Source organism: Neovison vison, chromosome 2 (genome assembly GCF_020171115.1).
Source record: "Neovison vison isolate M4711 chromosome 2, ASM_NN_V1, whole genome shotgun sequence".
NCBI lineage: Eukaryota > Metazoa > Chordata > Mammalia > Carnivora > Mustelidae > Neogale > Neogale vison.
Genome location: NC_058092.1, coordinates 27,859,755 through 27,876,853, shown reverse-complemented (window position 1 = coordinate 27,876,853; position 17,099 = coordinate 27,859,755). Strand labels below are relative to the sequence as shown.

The following is a 17,099-nucleotide window of genomic DNA, read 5'->3' as shown; positions in this document are numbered from 1 at the left end:
AGGTCGGATAGGTCGGCCTCAGGTGCTGGAGTGGGTGTGGAAGAGGAGGTGGCCTGGCTCAGCAGGTTCGGCCCCCAACCCTGGAACGGAGACTCCAGGGTCTCTGGCCAGTGCTGGGGCCGCAGCTCCCCCACCTGCTCTTCCAGGCCCAGTCACTTCAATTCCAGTCTAGCCGCCTCTCCTCCCTCTCGCAACCGTAGGCCCTGAGGCTCCCACCCACCGTTGGCACCAAGCCTTTTCTGGCCTACCTTCTCCCCGCAGGCAAGCTGTGAGCTGCACGGGAAGAGGTGGGAGAGGCACATACCAGGGTGGGGCCCCCAGCAGGCGGCAGCGGCTCCGAGGCAGGCCCTGGGCGGACTGGGTAGCTGCTCTGGTGTGCACAGAGCTACCACCGAGTTCTATTCCAAATATCTGCTTTCCCTGGAAAGCATGTTCTCCCCATAACCCCACCCCAGAGTGTGACCAGGCTGTTCGCTTTCATAAAACACACCCAGACTCTCCTTGGGAAAAGACAAGAAAAAAGGAAGTTTAGGAGCTTTCAAGGCTCCTGCTCATAGCCAAGGCCAGAGCCAGCAAGGCCTGAAGTTGAGGGCCCATCTGGTGCCAGTCCCATCCTGACTGGGCTTTCTGGTCATCTTTCTGCTCAGAAGGCTGAGGCTGTTAATCACGACCCTTGATCCCTGCCCCACCACTCTGGAAGCCAAAGTCCTTGCCCATTACACCACAGTGCAAGAATCTGGTTCTCTTAGGGTGTACAAGGTACAGGATGAAAAACCACCAGGGTGGCAATGAGTTATTAGCCAGCAAAGGGTGGCAGTCTCCTCCCTGACTGAGCATGGCACTGATGAAGGAACTGAGCAACAGCCTCAGAGACAGCCATGAGAGTTGCTCTTTCAGGTTCCCTGCAGCTGCTACAGCAGATATCCCCCACCCCACCACACACACACACACACACACACACACTCTCTCTCTCTCTCTCTCTCTCTCTCTCTAAGGGTGACAATGACCAGAGTCCATTTACATCTGCCTTCTTCATTTATTTTTTTATTTGCAGGAGGAGTTGAAACAAATTTTAAGGGTGTTTTCATTTTTTTCCCCTAAACATGAATCATTCAAGTAAAACCAACTTAACTATAGAAATGTAGCAAAGTAAGGGGGAAAGAAGCACAACAACCCAAGAGGCAAAGGTTGGGGGCGGGGGGAGAAGAGGTGGGTGCAGTCCGCATATAACATATGCATAAATGCCGTATGATTCACCTGCTCAGGACCGCCTCCCCAGAAGGCAAGCACAAGGACCCATTTAAAGAGGATGTTTTTCCCCCCAAACATCCAAGAATGTTTCAACTTAAAGCTTAAGGTTAAAAAAAAAAAAAGGAAAAGAAAAAAACCCCCACAAACCACCCAGCCATAACCACCTTCCTTAATCGACCATAGGAGTTTCTTTTCATTTTATAAAAAGATTAATAAAAAATATTGAAAAAATTATTTTCTCATCTTATATTTGTAAAGATAATAGAATTCAGAAGTTTCTTAGAAAACAGACCAGAAACTGCCGACCAGTTTCCACCCCTGTTGCTGAGAGGATCAGCAGGACTACAAAGTTTGGGATACTGGAGCTGCTGGTGGAGAATGGGATGCCCAGCCCAGAAAAAATCAGAAAATATTGGGGTGGGGGGACACGTGGGGTGTGGTTAACAACCATGGAATACATGGCTGTGCAGAAAAGCGGAACACAAGGTGGTCAGAAAGGCCTTGAACTCCTCCTCGACATACAAAACCGATTTTTACAAAGATCCAAGCAGTTTGGTCCCAAACTGAGGTGAACACTTCAATGTTTATTCACATGCTTTGTTTTCTCTTTGAAGAATCAAAGTTGCCCAAATTAAATCTTTCTGCTATTATTACTACATATGCCTAAAAAAGGAAAGAAAAAGAAAAAAGGGATGAAGAAGGGCTTTTAAAATCAGGATAAGAAAGAAGAGATTGAAAATCATCAAATTAGTCCTCTTAGCTCCAAATGAAAGTAAGAACAAAACTGTCGGTTTCTAATAGGGAACAAACCAAAATCCAAGTATCGCTCTCCCCTCCCTACCCCAGCCCCCACCCCGCACACCAACAACAAATGAGAAACACAGCTAAAGCCCAACGTGTTGTGTTCTGCTCTGCTCAAGAGCCGGGCCTGACCCCAGGCTCCTCGGCCGGCCGCCTCTGTCCAGTGGGACGCAGCGCCAGGGATGCTTTCGGCTGTAGTAGGATTCTGCGTGGCTGGCTGGTGGGGGGGTAGGGGTGGGATTTTTGCAATCTTCAGGCTCCTCTGTTTTGCTCCTCACCAGCCATCTTCCCAGCGCCCTCTCTCCCCTGGGCAGGGGCTCCCAACAGAGTGGCCCCTACTCAGTTGTGGGCTGTAAATTGTCCTTCTCTTCTCGGTTCTCTGTCCCACTCTCGTCGTCTTCAATCTCCCCTTCCTCCCCACTAAACTTGTCGTGGGCCCATTTGGGGCTGGTGCTGGACTTCCGGAACATGAACCGGCCTCGACCCCGAGGGAAGGCTCCTCGGCCCCGGCCCCGGCTCACCCACTTCTCACTGCCTTCACCTTCACGGTCATCATGCTGAGAGAAAAGAAAACTGCCATCAATCCCGGAGCAAACAAGAGTAGCCAGAACCCTCTTCTCCCCCAAATGTGACTTTCTCATACCAGTCTTTTACCTCACCCCACCTTTTGTTGCTTTTCTGTCCTCCTCCCCTTCCCCTACTCCAAAAATGCTGATTCAGGTCCAAGAGAATACTCCACCAAGGTCTGAGGCATTCTGAGGCAGTAACTGGGCATTACAACGATGATGAAAAAATCTTCACTGAGCCCCAACAGACCTTCACCTGCATTATCTCCTTTAACCCTCACATCTTCCCTACCATCACCATCACCCTCCACTCTGCCAGGAACTTAAGGTGACTTTATGTTCTTTAATATTCCAGGTCTCAAAGGACAGGTCTGAGAAAGCCAAGCAAACACCAAAACATGAGATTCTGTCTGGTCTGGGATGTCAGGGAGCTCGATGGCACGCAAGTTCTTGCCCACCCCAGCCAAGAACAGGCAGGGAGACCAAGGGCAAAATGACCCAGTCATGGTCTCAGACCTGTGAGTGGCAAAGGTAGGACCCAGAACCCAGCCTCCCATCTCTCTCTCGCCTCTGTAATTTCACGCAGAGAGACTGTGTGGCAGAGCAGGAAAACCCCAGCCTGCATCTCGATCCTCCCCTAATAATCACCTGAGAGAGAAGGGCTCCAATGACAGAATGAGGGAGAAAGCACTCTGAAAACTACAAGTTGTTGGTTTCATCAGCCCCGTGGCTTCAAAACCTCTAAACCATCCCTTAGGCTCCAGGGATCAACTCAGCGAGAGGGTCAGCTGCTTCCCGCCAGGGCTGCTGGTTCAACAGCCTAAACACAGGAGGCCAACAATGCTGCTTCAGGCAGCAAATGGGGACAGGGAGAAGGACTCAGATGGCTTTCACTTTCCCCCTGGAGCAGTGCCACTCCAGCACCTGTGGAGTTGGCCCAGTCAACGTTCCCCTAGATGCAGGCCCAAGGGTCCCTGAGAAGTCTCCAGGCAGCTTCCGGCCTCCCCAGAACAGGGAAGGTGGCTGTAAACCTGTGCCACTGCTGGTACAGCCCTGCACTGGTCCTGCTTGTGGCGAGGCAGCTTCAGCTGCAGGCTTACCTTGGTTACAACACTCCCGAGTCCCATCTGCTTGGACCTGAGCCTGCTGTTCAAACAGCAGGGCTGACAGAACCTACTCCCTGGCCAGGTAATCCAGCCTAGACGAGCCCCAAAGTGAGGGAGGGATGGAGGGAGACCCACAAAGTGCCTGCTGCCTACGAATGACCAACAGCTCAGATGAGAGACGCCCCAGTGACATCTCATTCTGGAGACAGATCCTCTCCTCGAAGAGATCCTGAGCTGTCTTTTCTATCTTGTACTCGGGAAGGACAGCGTGAACTGCGGACTTGGGGGAAGAGTACGGACTCCGTCCCTAGATAAAGGCTGGAGGACGGCCGAGGGTGGGCTAGCAATCAGACCAGCTCACAACTCAAAAGCCCAGAGCCACCCTTCTTGCTTATCCTGAAATCCACACGCCTCCCAGATGAGGCCCGGATCCCGCCTCGCGGGAGAACACGCCTCTAGCCAGCAGTGCACTATCCCCCAAGTACAAAGAACTCCTGCACATGCCTTTCATCATGCTCTGGACAGACCGATGAAGCCTCGGGGTCAGCCATGCTGTGTGCCAGAGGCCCCCAGCCCTTCCTGGTCATCCCAGACACATACCAGGTAATACTTCTTGCTTTTGGGCGTGTACTCGGGGTCCCACTCCTCCTCCCGGTTTCTCTTTTGAAAATCGTTGCTGCTGCTGCTGTTGTTGCTACCGGAGTAGGTGCCTCTCCCCCAGCCTCTCCCTCTGGCTCGAAACTGCTGTGGCATAAACGGAGAAAAGGAACAAAGAGCTGCGTCAGGAGTGGAGAAAAACCATTCCCTGCCTTCTGCTCAAATACCTCTCTGGCACAGGACAGACAGGGGTCCTCTAGTCAATCAGCCAATCAACTGGCTTCTAGCCACTGCCGTTGTGCTCAGGTCTGTAGTCCAGGTAGAGAACTGGATGGCACAAGGCCCTCCTCCCTACTGATGCTGTATCAGTCAAGGTAAATGTGGAAATCTGGAGGCCAGAAGCCCTGAGAGGCTTTCTAGGTAAGCACGATTATGAACAGAAAAATAACTAGAAGCAAAAAGCGTGGGGAGGGGGGCACCACAGATTCTGGGACATAGAGCTTGGGGTTCTGTAGCAAGGGTAACAAAACTAGTAACCTGATAATCACATAACCAGAACCTGCGGGAGCAGGGAGAGGGGAAAGGATCTTACGAAGGTCCCTCGAGCTCTGCCGCCTCTTTCACTTGGACCCACGAAGTCTTTGGTCCCTAGTCTTGACTTGTCAAAGCCTGTGGTGCTCTCTTCCCTCTCCTCCGTCTCTTCAGTGTACTCCTCCGCTTTGTAGGAATGGGATGACTGGGACGAAGAGGAGGAGGACCTGGACCGGTCTCGTGCTCTCCGGTGCTTCCTATGAGAACAGAAGAGCCGGGGATTTAAATCAGTCGGCGCTGGGGGACAGCCCTCAGCTGGGGCCTCACCAGAGAATCACAAACATGTCTGTGATGAAGACACCGAAGACGCATAACCTCAAGACTCGCCCCCAGCTACCCACCCAGGGCACCTAGAGTTTCCTCTCAATTCTGAGTCACGTGTCTGTGTCTTAGCCAGTGAAGAGCATGGGACATGCACAGTTAAGAGGAAGAGAACACGGCCCGCTGTGATACATATGCGTGAATGAGGAAGGCAGAAGGAAGCCAACACTGCATAGGAGCCCTGATGTACTGCGCACCTTATGTTACCTTCATTTCTCACAGGAAAAACGCAAGCTGCCTCACGGGCCTGTTCTTAAGACTGAACAAATCACATGCTTCAACACAGGGTCGAGCAGGCAGACTGCCAACGGCAACCGTGACCCTTCAGGAGCATTTCCCCATTTTATAGGCAGCGGAGATTCAGGGTGACCAAGCTGAGCAGAAGGTGGACTCAAAGCTAGCTCTAATTAGACGACGACTCCACATGCCACCTCTCACTGAGCTCAAACAGGGTGAGTTAGTAAGCACAGGATCTGGCAAAACTCTTCCCAGAGTGACTTCCCGCCCTTCCCTTCATCAGAGAGCAATTATAGACTAGGGCAAATGAGCTTACTACAGTGAGTCATTGTCTATGTACCAGAGGTCGGTGCCAGCCCTGCCATGTGCTGATGGAGCCCACTGGCTGCCTGTAAGGCGGCAGAAAGGCCAGCCACCCAGACTATAGGACGACTTAGGGGAGAAGCCGGCCAAATGCCAGGAACCTCTTGTTGTCCTCCATTATGCAAAGTATCCTTCTGCCTCTCCCACCACACTCCCTAACATTTAAGAAGCTCAACAACTTAAATATTTAAACCCTAGTTGCTCTTTCAAGCATTTACTCATAAGAAGCCTAAGTTATTGTCACAGGATGTGTAAGTCTTGACTCCTGTAAGTCAGGGCTATTTTAAGAGATTTTAAAAAATAAGACTCCAAAAGGCCCCAGATTTGAGTCCCAGCACCACCTTCCATACTTGTGTGACCTTGGGTGAGCTGTCCTTCACCCTATGACAAACAGTTTTGTCAAATGAGGCGTGACTTAGAGTGAGAGTAAGCGTGAGGGTAAGCATCTTTCTTCTTGCCCCATTCAGAGAATACTAGGGTTTCAAAGACTGCAAGGCAAGTCAGAGGAAGAGACACGTGTTCCAGGGAAAGCAATCAGGATCAATAATCCAAACCCAACCCTGAAATGCTGGAGGGGTCCTGCTGCTTCTCCACCAGCAGCGGCGCTGAGGACTGCTGTACAGCCACCTCCACTCTCCGCGAGGATGATTGAGTCCCTCGTCAACAGGCAGCCCCAAAGGCTGCCAGGGCTCCCCGGGCAGAAGTAACACAGCGGAGAGGGAGACAAAGTGGAACAGAACACTTGGGTTTTGATGCCAGCTGATCATCTTAGACAAAGCATCTGTCCTCTTAGACCAATCATTATGAGCCTGGCTTATCTTTCAAAATGGGCAAAACGGGTACCACACCAAGTGTCCAACTTATTTCAAAGGATTGTTATCAGCAATTGGTATGAAAATGCTTGCCGGCCGATGTTCACAGACAGCAAAAGTGGTGTTGCTTCATATGGGAAAGTGCAGGGCTTCAACTCCTCCATGTTTAATGAGACATGATTGAAAAGGCATGGAACTTTCACAGATGTAAACAGAAACGACAGGACCTTGGCATGGATGCTGCCCTAGGACGTTCAACAATGCTACCTTTGTTTAAAGAGTATTTGGAATACCTCACTTGGAGGTGTCTGCGAAACTAGTTCTGAAAAGGCATTTAAGATCAACAATCTTGTCCTATCTAGTTTAACTCTATTTCTTTGACAAAACCAGCTGACAACTTTGAACTGTTTCAAAAATGTACATCTCCACGAAGATTTGTGATGAAAAAGAACATATCAAAGAAAATGCCTAACACAACCCAGAAGGAATTCCCAAGTCATTTTCTGCTCCGTCCATACAGTCAAATTAAATGTCCATCTCCCAGGAGGCCTTCTTTGGACAAGGATCACACCTACTTTAATGCAGAAATTCTGTTTTCAGCCAGGGACCTTACTTCACAGTTCCATGATATACAAGAACTGCTATCATTCCTAACCCTGAACTTCTTTGGCCTAGAAGGTCTGGTATACAGCCCAAAAGGAGCAGACAAGAGACCCCACACTCAAGAGTCTGAAGGAAGGAACAGGGGCTTACGTACTTCTGCTTCTTTGATCCTTTATGAGTTTTCTCTGTTTTCTCAGCTGATCTTTCCCTTGAGTGGCTTGAGTCTCTGGAATCTACTGATTCTCTTGATTTACCTCGTTTAAGATCTCTCTCCTTATGTTTTTTACGACGTTCAATATCAAGGCGGAGATCAACAGGATCATCTTTGTATTTTCCCTCAGCCTGCCGTAAGAGAAATCAAAATTAAGGTTTTTGGGAATCAGGGCTGACAACTCAACCACCCCACAAACTGTGGTTTCTACTCCAATGAAGTGGTGCAGAGGAAGCACTGGGAGTGTGAGGCTCCTCACCCAAGTTTGGAGGGCATATAGGATGTCCCACAGAAGTCCCTTTCTGAGGGTCCCTCACAGAACCCGAACTGTTCTCTAAAATGATGACGACTGCCTTCTGAAAATGCCAGACATTGATCTTGCCTTGTTTGTTTTCTCTGTGGCCCAGTAATGACTCTGGCTAGCCTACACACTGAGTAGGCCCAAATCAGCTTCACAAGGTGGCCGGTTAGGCTGGCTCAGCCTAGTCACCACCAAGAGTGTAAATGCTGGTGTCGTGTCATCCTTCCCTACCTACACTGTGGCAGCCACCATGGGTTTACCCTCTCCTTGCAATTAGCTCTCAGTATGGAGCCCAACAAGAGACTGTGGGACACTTCAGCAGCCTTTCAAAATGCCCAGTTACAGTGAGAAATTGTTTTAGAGAGGGAATAGCAAAACCACAATGGAGAATCCACAAAGTGGCAATACCAGGTCCAATTTTATTTTTAAAAGGGAAAAGGCAGCAGCAAAAAAGGAAGGTACCTTTTTTTTTTTTTTTTTTTTTTTGCTGACTTCCTTTTATTAAGTCGAATTCCCCAGGGCATGTGTGCTGTGGATTCAGCGGTGGTGGCAGTGCTCCGTGCCCCAAACCAGGGCAGGGCGTTCAACAGCTTGGGACACTCAGAGCACAGAGGGCCAGGCGGATTCAGGGACATGAAGCACTAGAACTTGGCTCATGGGAAGTAAAACCTCTCTAAGAGGAAGGAATGGGCAGTTCACTCCATATAAATATCTCATACGAAGTACTAAGCTTTTTGTTGAAATGAAGTTCAAGAAGGTTTATTTCTATCCTGTTCGTTTTTTAGAGGTAATGGGGCCTCTGTGCCCTCCAAAGACCCAGAAAAGGGGCAGATGCTGCTCCCTGAGGCTGTATACCCACAGCACCTCTATGGAGCAGGCCCAGAGGGCGAGCACTCTTCTGCTGTCTCAAAGCCTTGCATTTCACAGGGTCAGTGCCAAGCTGGTGAGAACATGAAGAAAAAGAAAGGAGGGGGAGCGGGGAGAGAAGAGAGACTGTGCAGAGGGCCTCTCGTCACATTTGACTACCGAGACAAATTCATTTGGAAGACCTGAAGATGAGCATCTTTAGGAAAAGGTTTCAGCAGCACTGGAAGAGCCATCTTTAATTTTAAATTTCAACTGTATATGTGAATGAAGGTCAATAAATACTAAGAGACTTTAAAAAAAAAACCCAAATCTATTATTTCATAGTAAAAGATCGCATACAAGCCTTAACCTCTTCATTAACTCTGCGTGCACATCACTGCAAATGTAGCTGGGCTAAAATAATGTTTAGCTTTAAAGTAATAGTAACCAACAGATGATAAATATGGTACAATGTTAGGAAAAAAAAAAAAACTGGACTAGCTGTTTAAAACAGACTACCATGTTAAGATATGAATATTTCACTCTCCTCTGACATGCATGTCTTTTTGAAATCATGGTTGGAAATAGTGCATGTAATATAGTTGATTTGATAATACTTACAAGCAGAAAAATATCACAAAAAGTTTCTTCTCTCATCATGGGCACTTGTTCCAAAACTCCTCTCTTTTTTTTCTCAAGCTCACCTCAATAGACTTTGGGGTCATTTACCATATTCTAACCACTTCACAAAGGTTGTTGATACATTTAATAAAAATTAACCCTTTGTAGTTCATTTTTAGAATTATGCCCATCCTTAAAAGAAAAACACAAACTTAAGTAGAGAGTAATTTAAACAAACACATTTCTGTCAAGTTCATGCCCAACGCACTCATTTTGTTGGAATTACGATCAAAGCACAGTTCACCTTATAGCCAGGTTCCCGTGGACTTTTCATTTCATCATGAGCCAAACCATGTTTTCTGAATGTACTGGGAGAAATGTCTATCCTCCTAAAAATTGAAAATAGGAAAACTGCTTAATAATTCCCATAATGTGAATGTATTATTGGTAGTATTTTAGTTCCTCAGTTGGTCAAGAGAATCCTAGGCATTCCTTTAAATTATGTCTCATAACTTACAAATATATATTACTAATATTCTTTGCTTATATATTTATCCTGTCCCATAGGTGTGTCTGTGTACAGGCACATGAGCGCACGCGTACACACACAAACACACACACACAGACCAACTTCTCAGTCAAACTCAAACTGAAGAAACTTCTTATTCCCTCCTAGTACTGTTACAGCCAGGAAGAAAGACTCACCTACACCCACGCCTATAATCTCAAGTTCACATCAAGACTATCCATGCCCTGCTAACCTCAAAGAGCAGTTTTTGTCTTGGGAATAAGAATATAATGGACCATTATTTACCTATGAGATAAAGTCTAGGTGAGAAAACTGCCTGGTACATACACACATCCCGAAGACCCCGGACTGTTGTAGAAACATGGTTCTCCTCCCTACTACAACCGAGATGATTAGTAAGAAATTAAAGCTACAGCCAAGTTTGCTTCTAGACAAAGCCCCTATGTGCTGAATATGCTCCCACAACTGAATGTGATGGTCTTCAAACCTGCTGGGCTTTTAAACCCTTTGACATAATCCTCCAAGCTCTCCCATGCACTGGAAATTCTTCTAAAAGAAGAACTGCTACATGGAACACATGTGTTCCATGTAATGTGTTCCATATATCAGTCCTGGAAAAAAAGCTTAACATTTACTCCACCTGCAGCAAGTTCACCATGGTCTCAGGTTATCATCTGCCAGTTCCCAAGAATACAAGGATTCATCTCTATCAAAAGGCCAGTCCTTCCTCAGGCCCAAAGTGGAAAACTGCAGTCATCAAGGCATCCCCTTTCCACTCAAACTACAAACACCCACTGCTAACCTAGCATCCGGAGAATGTTCACCCTAAACTCCGCTGCTAAGGCACCCACCTAACATTGACAAGAACAAGATGAGTTTATCATTCGATGAGCAAGCTTTTATGGCCACCTCCAGCTTAAGGCCTAAGTCCTCACCTGTGTATCTCTGGGCTTTTCTTGTTTTTAGCTGCCTCCTGCTCAGTTCCCCTCTTTAGGTATTTAGTAAAGCGCTCATGCAATGTCATTCCTGAGGACCCAAAGTGATGTTCTGTGGGAATTCAAAGAAAAACACATTACACTCTCAAAGGCGGACCAAATATTCAACTCTTCTGAATGAACCCGAAGCCACAGAGATGTGATTCAAGTAGTCAAATCCATGTAACAGACACACTGAAAAGGGGAAGGAAAGATGCCCAGGTCACACACCATACAATGTTGGCTACTGAATGTCCACTATCACTCCCTGTCTTAGGATGTGGATATGAGGAAACCCAGAGCTCACTTCTCTATGAATCATGGCACCAACTCCCCCGGAGTTAAATTTTCAGGTAGAACCTGTAACTGGCCCACCCCAGCTGCTGTATCACTTCTCTTTACCACTCCCCAACCTGCCCACCTCAATTTGCCCAGGACATGGCAGAATAACGCAGAGAAGAAATTCACACCACTAGGTCTCTGAGAGACCTCTAGAGGCTTCCATCTGACAGACAGGAAAAAAGAGAGGTGCTGGAAAAGCCACACTCCCTTCTTCAAGCCTTATGTGAAGGATTTTACCTATTCTCACAATCACAGGTTACTAGCATTTCGTAATCTTCAACACTGTAATTAAAAAATGGAAACTCCTCCTTGGAAGGAATTTCCTTCAAGCCAGTCCCTAGCTTCAAAGGCGCTTTTGATGAGATAAAGAGGCCTGAAAGGCTCCCTTACGTACCCGGTCATCATTGTGCTTGGAGCAGAGGAAATGAAGCCCGCAGAAAGGGCGCTCGCAGCAGGCTGGGAGTGTGCACTCACCTTTCACATGGTGAACGATGGTCACTATGTGCTGGGCAAACAGTTCAGAGGGGCTCCGCTGAGACTGAGCTGACTGTATGTGCTGGAAAATGGAACGAAATTCCTGTTCCTTTTTGTTGCTATGGACTAGATCCCGACAAAGCTTGCGTTCCTGAGCCAATAAGCCACTGGGTCTGGAAAGAAACATAGGGAGGCCCAGTGTAACAAGATATACAGAAAGTCCAAACATTTAAACCCTAGAAAAGCAATGCTTTTCTCCCCGAGAGTTTAAAATTTACCCACAAAGTTGCCTTTTGCTTCCCACCAAAGTTCAAAGTAACCTTAGGGGACCATAACGAAGGGAAAGGAAGGTTAAGGGCATCCAAAATCTCTCTCCCCTTTTCTCAGTGGGAGTCCTCTTAACAGGAACAAATGGGCAGGGGGATGTACTGAACCTCAGTGAGTCTTGTTTTCGGAGTCACTGAGCTTTTAACACACACAACAAACAGAAGAGTATTTTAAAAGATCAACTAGCTTGGCCAGCCAGGACCACTCAGTGAAGTGGGATGGGGCCAGAATGCTGCTCAGGTGTACTTCCCACTGGTGGGTACAGCTTTTGCCCCAGGTACAAAACACAGTCAGCCTGGGCCTCCTTACTCTGCTCAAGCTGGGCCAGGCAACCCTCCCCCACCCCTGCCCCAACTTTAAAACTGCTACATTATGTGATGGAGGTGTGTAATAACAGACTTCAGTAACCTAGCTAGGAATGGAAAAATGGATTCTGGACAGCTCCACAAGGCAAAATCATCTTAAACACATTTAAGGAAAAAAATGGGATGATGGCAAGTAGAGTAATGGATAGAGGTCAAGAGGTGGGGGACCCAACACCCAGAAAGCCAGTCACTAAAAGATGCTTTATCACCCCTGTGATAAGGTCCCTAACACACAACCGCTCAGTGACACGTTAATTCCAGAAACAGGTGAACATTATCAGCACTGAAACTTGGACAGCAGGAGAAATACAAGAGGGGCCTGTCCTGGTTCCAGAACATCCTCAGGAAGAGGGGTTAGGAGATGCCCCTTAGCCCACTAAAGCCCTGAGGTTCAAGGACTACATCTCACCTTGCAAGGTCCTCATCAAAAGAGTCCATCCGGACATTGACCTGGGCCTCTCGAGTAATGGAAAAGGAAGACTTCCCTGTGGAAAAGTCTCCTTTGGCTCCTAGCTTCTCTCGGCTCTCAGAGGTCTTTCTCGGGGGAGGTGATGAGCTTTTCTCCTGGACTGCTTTGTAAGCGGTCACTCGGAAATTCTTTTCAGGCACAAACCCCCTGTGCCCACTTTCGGTTCTCTTGGGCCCTCCCCGATCCTCCTTCTTGGATCTCTCTGAGAAAGACTCCTCCTCCAGCTCCTCTGTTTTCCTCTGCTTTTCCTTCCCTGGAGGTGCATATACCAGGCCCTCCCATTTGCCTGACTTCTCCTCCTCCTGGTTTTTGTTTGCCCCTGCTAGGGCTTTCGACATAAATTTGGGTTCATCATCAAACTCCGATTCCTTCCTTCCCTTAGCTTTGTCCTTATCTTGATCATCCATGTCTTCCTTATGGAAGTCTGCCATCTTCTTCTCAAAGTCATCTCGAAGCTTATACCTTTTGGGAGACTGGCTACCCCGAAAAGACTTGTCGGTATCAGTTTTGGGAGCAAATGGATCAGATTTCATTTTCGCATCACCCAAGCCCGTGTCAGAGAAGCTCCCTTTCTCTTTCATTTTCTCTTTATCGGTATTTGTTTGTTTCTGTTCCTTATCTTTTCCATTCTCTGTCTTCTGCTCATCTAGGTACCTATTTATAAAAACACAAGGGAGACACAAAAGAGGCCCTTTAAGCAACTTGATCTAAAACAGCACCATCTGGTCTTGTGTTTTTGATTCTTTGAACAAACATGTCTTGTGGATTCCAGTGTTACAAAAGGACTTTCTACTTGATTACTTTCTAGTAATTTCTGAAAAGCAGCCTTTCACAGATCTATGAACTTGGATGCCATTTAAGAGAAAAATACACAGTCCATAGAGTTGTGTTACAAGAGCAACCCAAAAGAAAACAGCAAAAGTAATTTTTAGGATACTAAAAAACAAAAACCTACTTACCTGTAAGTGGTCTAGGAAAAAAAAAATTAAGGTCTTATCCAACCTTCACTCAGTCACTTAAAATCTGCTTTCAGCAAAGTTAACATAGAATGTTCAACCTTGGACTGATTTTGCTTTTATACAACTCACATTTGGAAATACAAGTCTCAAAAAGAGACTTCATGTTTGCTTCAAGTCACCTAGAAGATCTAAATATGAAATATACTGTGAACACAAATAAAAACAAAATACAAGTTAATTGGGGGAAGGGGAAAGAAACCATCCTACTCGTTCTTATGGAAAAGCAGAGCTCATGCCCGAGTCTCCTAATGAGACTCCCAGTTCTGGCAGGGAACCACACCTACACTTTAAAGCAGAGTCACTGAAGATTGGAAAAGTACACGGGCTGAACATCTCATCTGTACCATTAACGACGGAAGTCTAATCAAGTTATAGTGGCACTGCTATGGCAAAGAAGAATCAAAGGACAGCAGGACATCAAAGAATATGCTAATAAGGAAATGGGGAGGGGTTGGAACCACCTGCCCAGTAAGTCCCTCTTGACAACCTAGTCCCCATACAACTTCCCTGTTACGTCTCTGCCATCCCAATCCATCCAACCACACAAACAAAGATTCAGGTTCCAACTCACCATGTCCCCCAGAGCAGAAAGACAGAAGCACGGTCACGTCCTCTCCTAACACGCAGCCTGGTCGGCTTCTACTGGGACACACACCCACCTTGTGATTTTAAAACAAGGGCTTCCTGGACTAAGCCTTGGGCTTTCCCATTCTGCCCAGTCTCCTCAACTGGAGAGTGTGAGGGTACGAGGTGTAGCTCTTCACCATGATGGGCTGATGCACATCGATCACAGTAGATGGTGGGTCCTACAGGGTCTAACAGCTCCAGTGGGCATTCATTTTGGCAAAGACTGTGTTTTTTTTTTTTTTTTTTTTTTTGATAGCTGACCCACAAATCTCTACTGTTCTCTGGCTTATATTGGTAGAATCCAAGGCAAATTTTATATGTGAAAACATCATTGCAGAGCAGTCTAAAACAACTTTATGCTGCAATACAAATTCAGGAAGGTAGGAAAGCTAGAGTTAAGCTAAAGGTTTCCTTGGGTGGTGTTTTCAAGTTTGCTAAAGCGAAGTTTTAGGAAACAGGGATTACCTTATTACCATTCATCAGAGCTCTAACTGAGATCACATTACAATTAAGCTGCCAGCTGGGGAGGCAGGAACACCACCGGGGAGGGGAAACAAGACACTTGCCTCTTTGTGTAGGCTGCTCCTCCTGGAGCAGATGCCTCCTCCTTCTGAGACGAGCCATACGTGGAGCCAGTGGCCGGTGGACTCTTACCCACAGGGCTCTTTTTGGATGGACTCAAGGACCCAGAGCCATGATCGAATTGACCTTGGTGTGTCCCAGCCTGGTACCCAGCACCACTCTGCAGAGTTGAGCCCATCTGGGACGTGTTGGAAAGCGGAGGGCTGGGTTTTGGCACAGGGCTTGGACGGGGTGAGCGCCGCCTCACCACCACCGACTGGAGTGGGCTTTTAAGAGCAGGGCTTCGTTCCCGGGGGCTCAACTCAGAAACGGCAGAGGCCCGTGATGCAGAACCAGCACTGTATGTGGTGGCATCTGGCCATGCTTTCGAACTGTCAGATGCTTTTGTATCTTGAGAGGTGCCTCCAGAGAACGTCTGTTCCTTGGCCTCGTCTCCTTGGTTATCCCCGGCAGCCTGAGATGGCCGGCTATCCTTGGAAGAGGACTTTTTCTCCTTTGCGGACTTGCGCTTGGAAGATTCCACTCGGCTGTGGTTGGAGGAAGAACGAGAGGATGAGGAGCGCCTTGACCTGTCAGAGGAAGACTTATCGGAGTTTCTAGAATGGCTCCTGGATCTTGGTGAAGGGGACCTTCTCTTTGGGGACCGGGATCGGGAACGGCCCCGACGAGGACTATATGCTTGCCGGTAATTCTGCCAATTGGAGCGGTAGTTTCCATAGCCACCTCGATTATACTGGCCCCACGGATAAAAGCCTCTGTTGCGCCCACGGAAATAATAGGGCCTTCTATAGCCTCTGTTGTGACCTCGGAAATCCCGATTCTGATACACTCTTGGGTGATTTCTCTCTCTGTTATGAGCTGGAGAATATGATCTGGAACGAGACCTAGAACTGAAAAGGGGGATGGGGGAAATATTTGAATTTTTGACACAAGCCCTTTTATTTAAGAAATACCTGCCAACAAAGAGGTACAGTTTCAAACCTTGTTCTTAGGTATTTTATTTTCAGTTTTGTTCTCAAAGAAACAAATATTTAATTCCACTGCTGATCCACATTAAGTGCAAACATATAGATAAAAATCATTTTCACCAATGATCCACTGAGACCGCTTCATTACTACCGCAGCACGTTTCATTTTTTCTTTTTTTTTTACTATAGCACATTTTAAATAGATATCAAATGTTCTTAATGTAGTAAGCTAAACAAAGCCATTTTAATTAAAGTATACAAGTTGCTTTGAGTTTCACAGTGGCTCTAACAGGTCCCCTAAATCGCCGGAAGTCAGGAAGAACACAAGCTCGGGTCTGCAGACTGGGGCAGGCTGTGCAGGTCCTTCAGCCCCTCCACTGGTACAACCTTCTACTCCTCATCCCATTCAGCCCTCTCTGTCTGTGCAGGGTTATTTTCTTAGGAGTCCACTAGGATCTGGGATTGTAAATATGTAGTCCCAAGCAAAGAACACTTAAATAGGAACTTGGAGAATGCAACTTCCAAAGCTTAAAAGAATTCACTGAAATCAGATCAGCAAAAAAAAATAAATAAATAATGGTTTGGGTTTTTTTTTTTTTTTTTTTTTTTAAACTGAGAACCTGGATATGGTCTCACTACTCAGGTCTGAGTTTCTGTTGCTGAATACAAGATCCTACCTGGGTGCCACAAGAGGGCACCATCTGATCACAAGACACCCAAGCACACAAGTTAACCTAAGAAAACTATAAAATCAGCCCTCTTCCCGCATCACCACCCACATTTCTTTCGGGCCAACCTAAAGCCTAGTGTTGTGTTCTTCTTCATTCAACAGTATGGAACCCTAATAGAGCAAAGGCACATTTCCAGAACCACGGGGATTCAACAGTGACCTAACTTTGTAAAAATTTCATGCTTATGAATGCTAGGCTTGTCAATGCTAGGGAGCATGTTAGGGAGCTTCGAATGCTAGGGAACTTCGTTTCCACCAAAAAGCCAAAAGCTGTTATCTGTTGTGTGTAAAAATCCACTGGGGTCCTTGTATACCCGATGTGCCTTGTCAACTGAGACACAGATCATTCATACTAACCACTACTCCTGAACAGTTAGATAAAAATATGTAAAATTATTAGAGAAGTCTTTCCAAAAATATTTTCTTCATACATAGTAGGATAAAAACCCTTTGGTTAATCAACAGC

The 17,099-nt window shown here is 46.9% G+C and overlaps 1 protein-coding gene across 2 annotated transcripts in view; it reads right to left on the bottom strand.

The window, feature by feature from the left end:
* Positions 1-1,016: 1,016 nt before the first annotated feature.
* The window catches only part of THRAP3 (thyroid hormone receptor associated protein 3), a 75,860-nt gene continuing 59,777 nt past the window's right edge, over positions 1,017-17,099 (bottom strand). The window contains exons 4-12 of one of the 2 annotated variants that reach the window (XM_044237806.1): positions 14,920-15,825; positions 12,648-13,361; positions 11,547-11,719; positions 10,692-10,803; positions 9,532-9,616; positions 7,403-7,590; positions 4,914-5,109; positions 4,325-4,468; positions 1,017-2,609 (exon numbers count right to left, since the gene is read on the bottom strand). In XM_044237806.1, coding sequence (XP_044093741.1) covers positions 2,388-2,609; positions 4,325-4,468; positions 4,914-5,109; positions 7,403-7,590; positions 9,532-9,616; positions 10,692-10,803; positions 11,547-11,719; positions 12,648-13,361; positions 14,920-15,825 — 2,740 coding nt within the window. In that variant the 3' untranslated portion in view covers positions 1,017-2,387. The remainder of the gene's footprint in view (positions 2,610-4,324; positions 4,469-4,913; positions 5,110-7,402; positions 7,591-9,531; positions 9,617-10,691; positions 10,804-11,546; positions 11,720-12,647; positions 13,362-14,919; positions 15,826-17,099) is intronic. The other variant, XM_044237807.1, reaches the window with a different exon arrangement.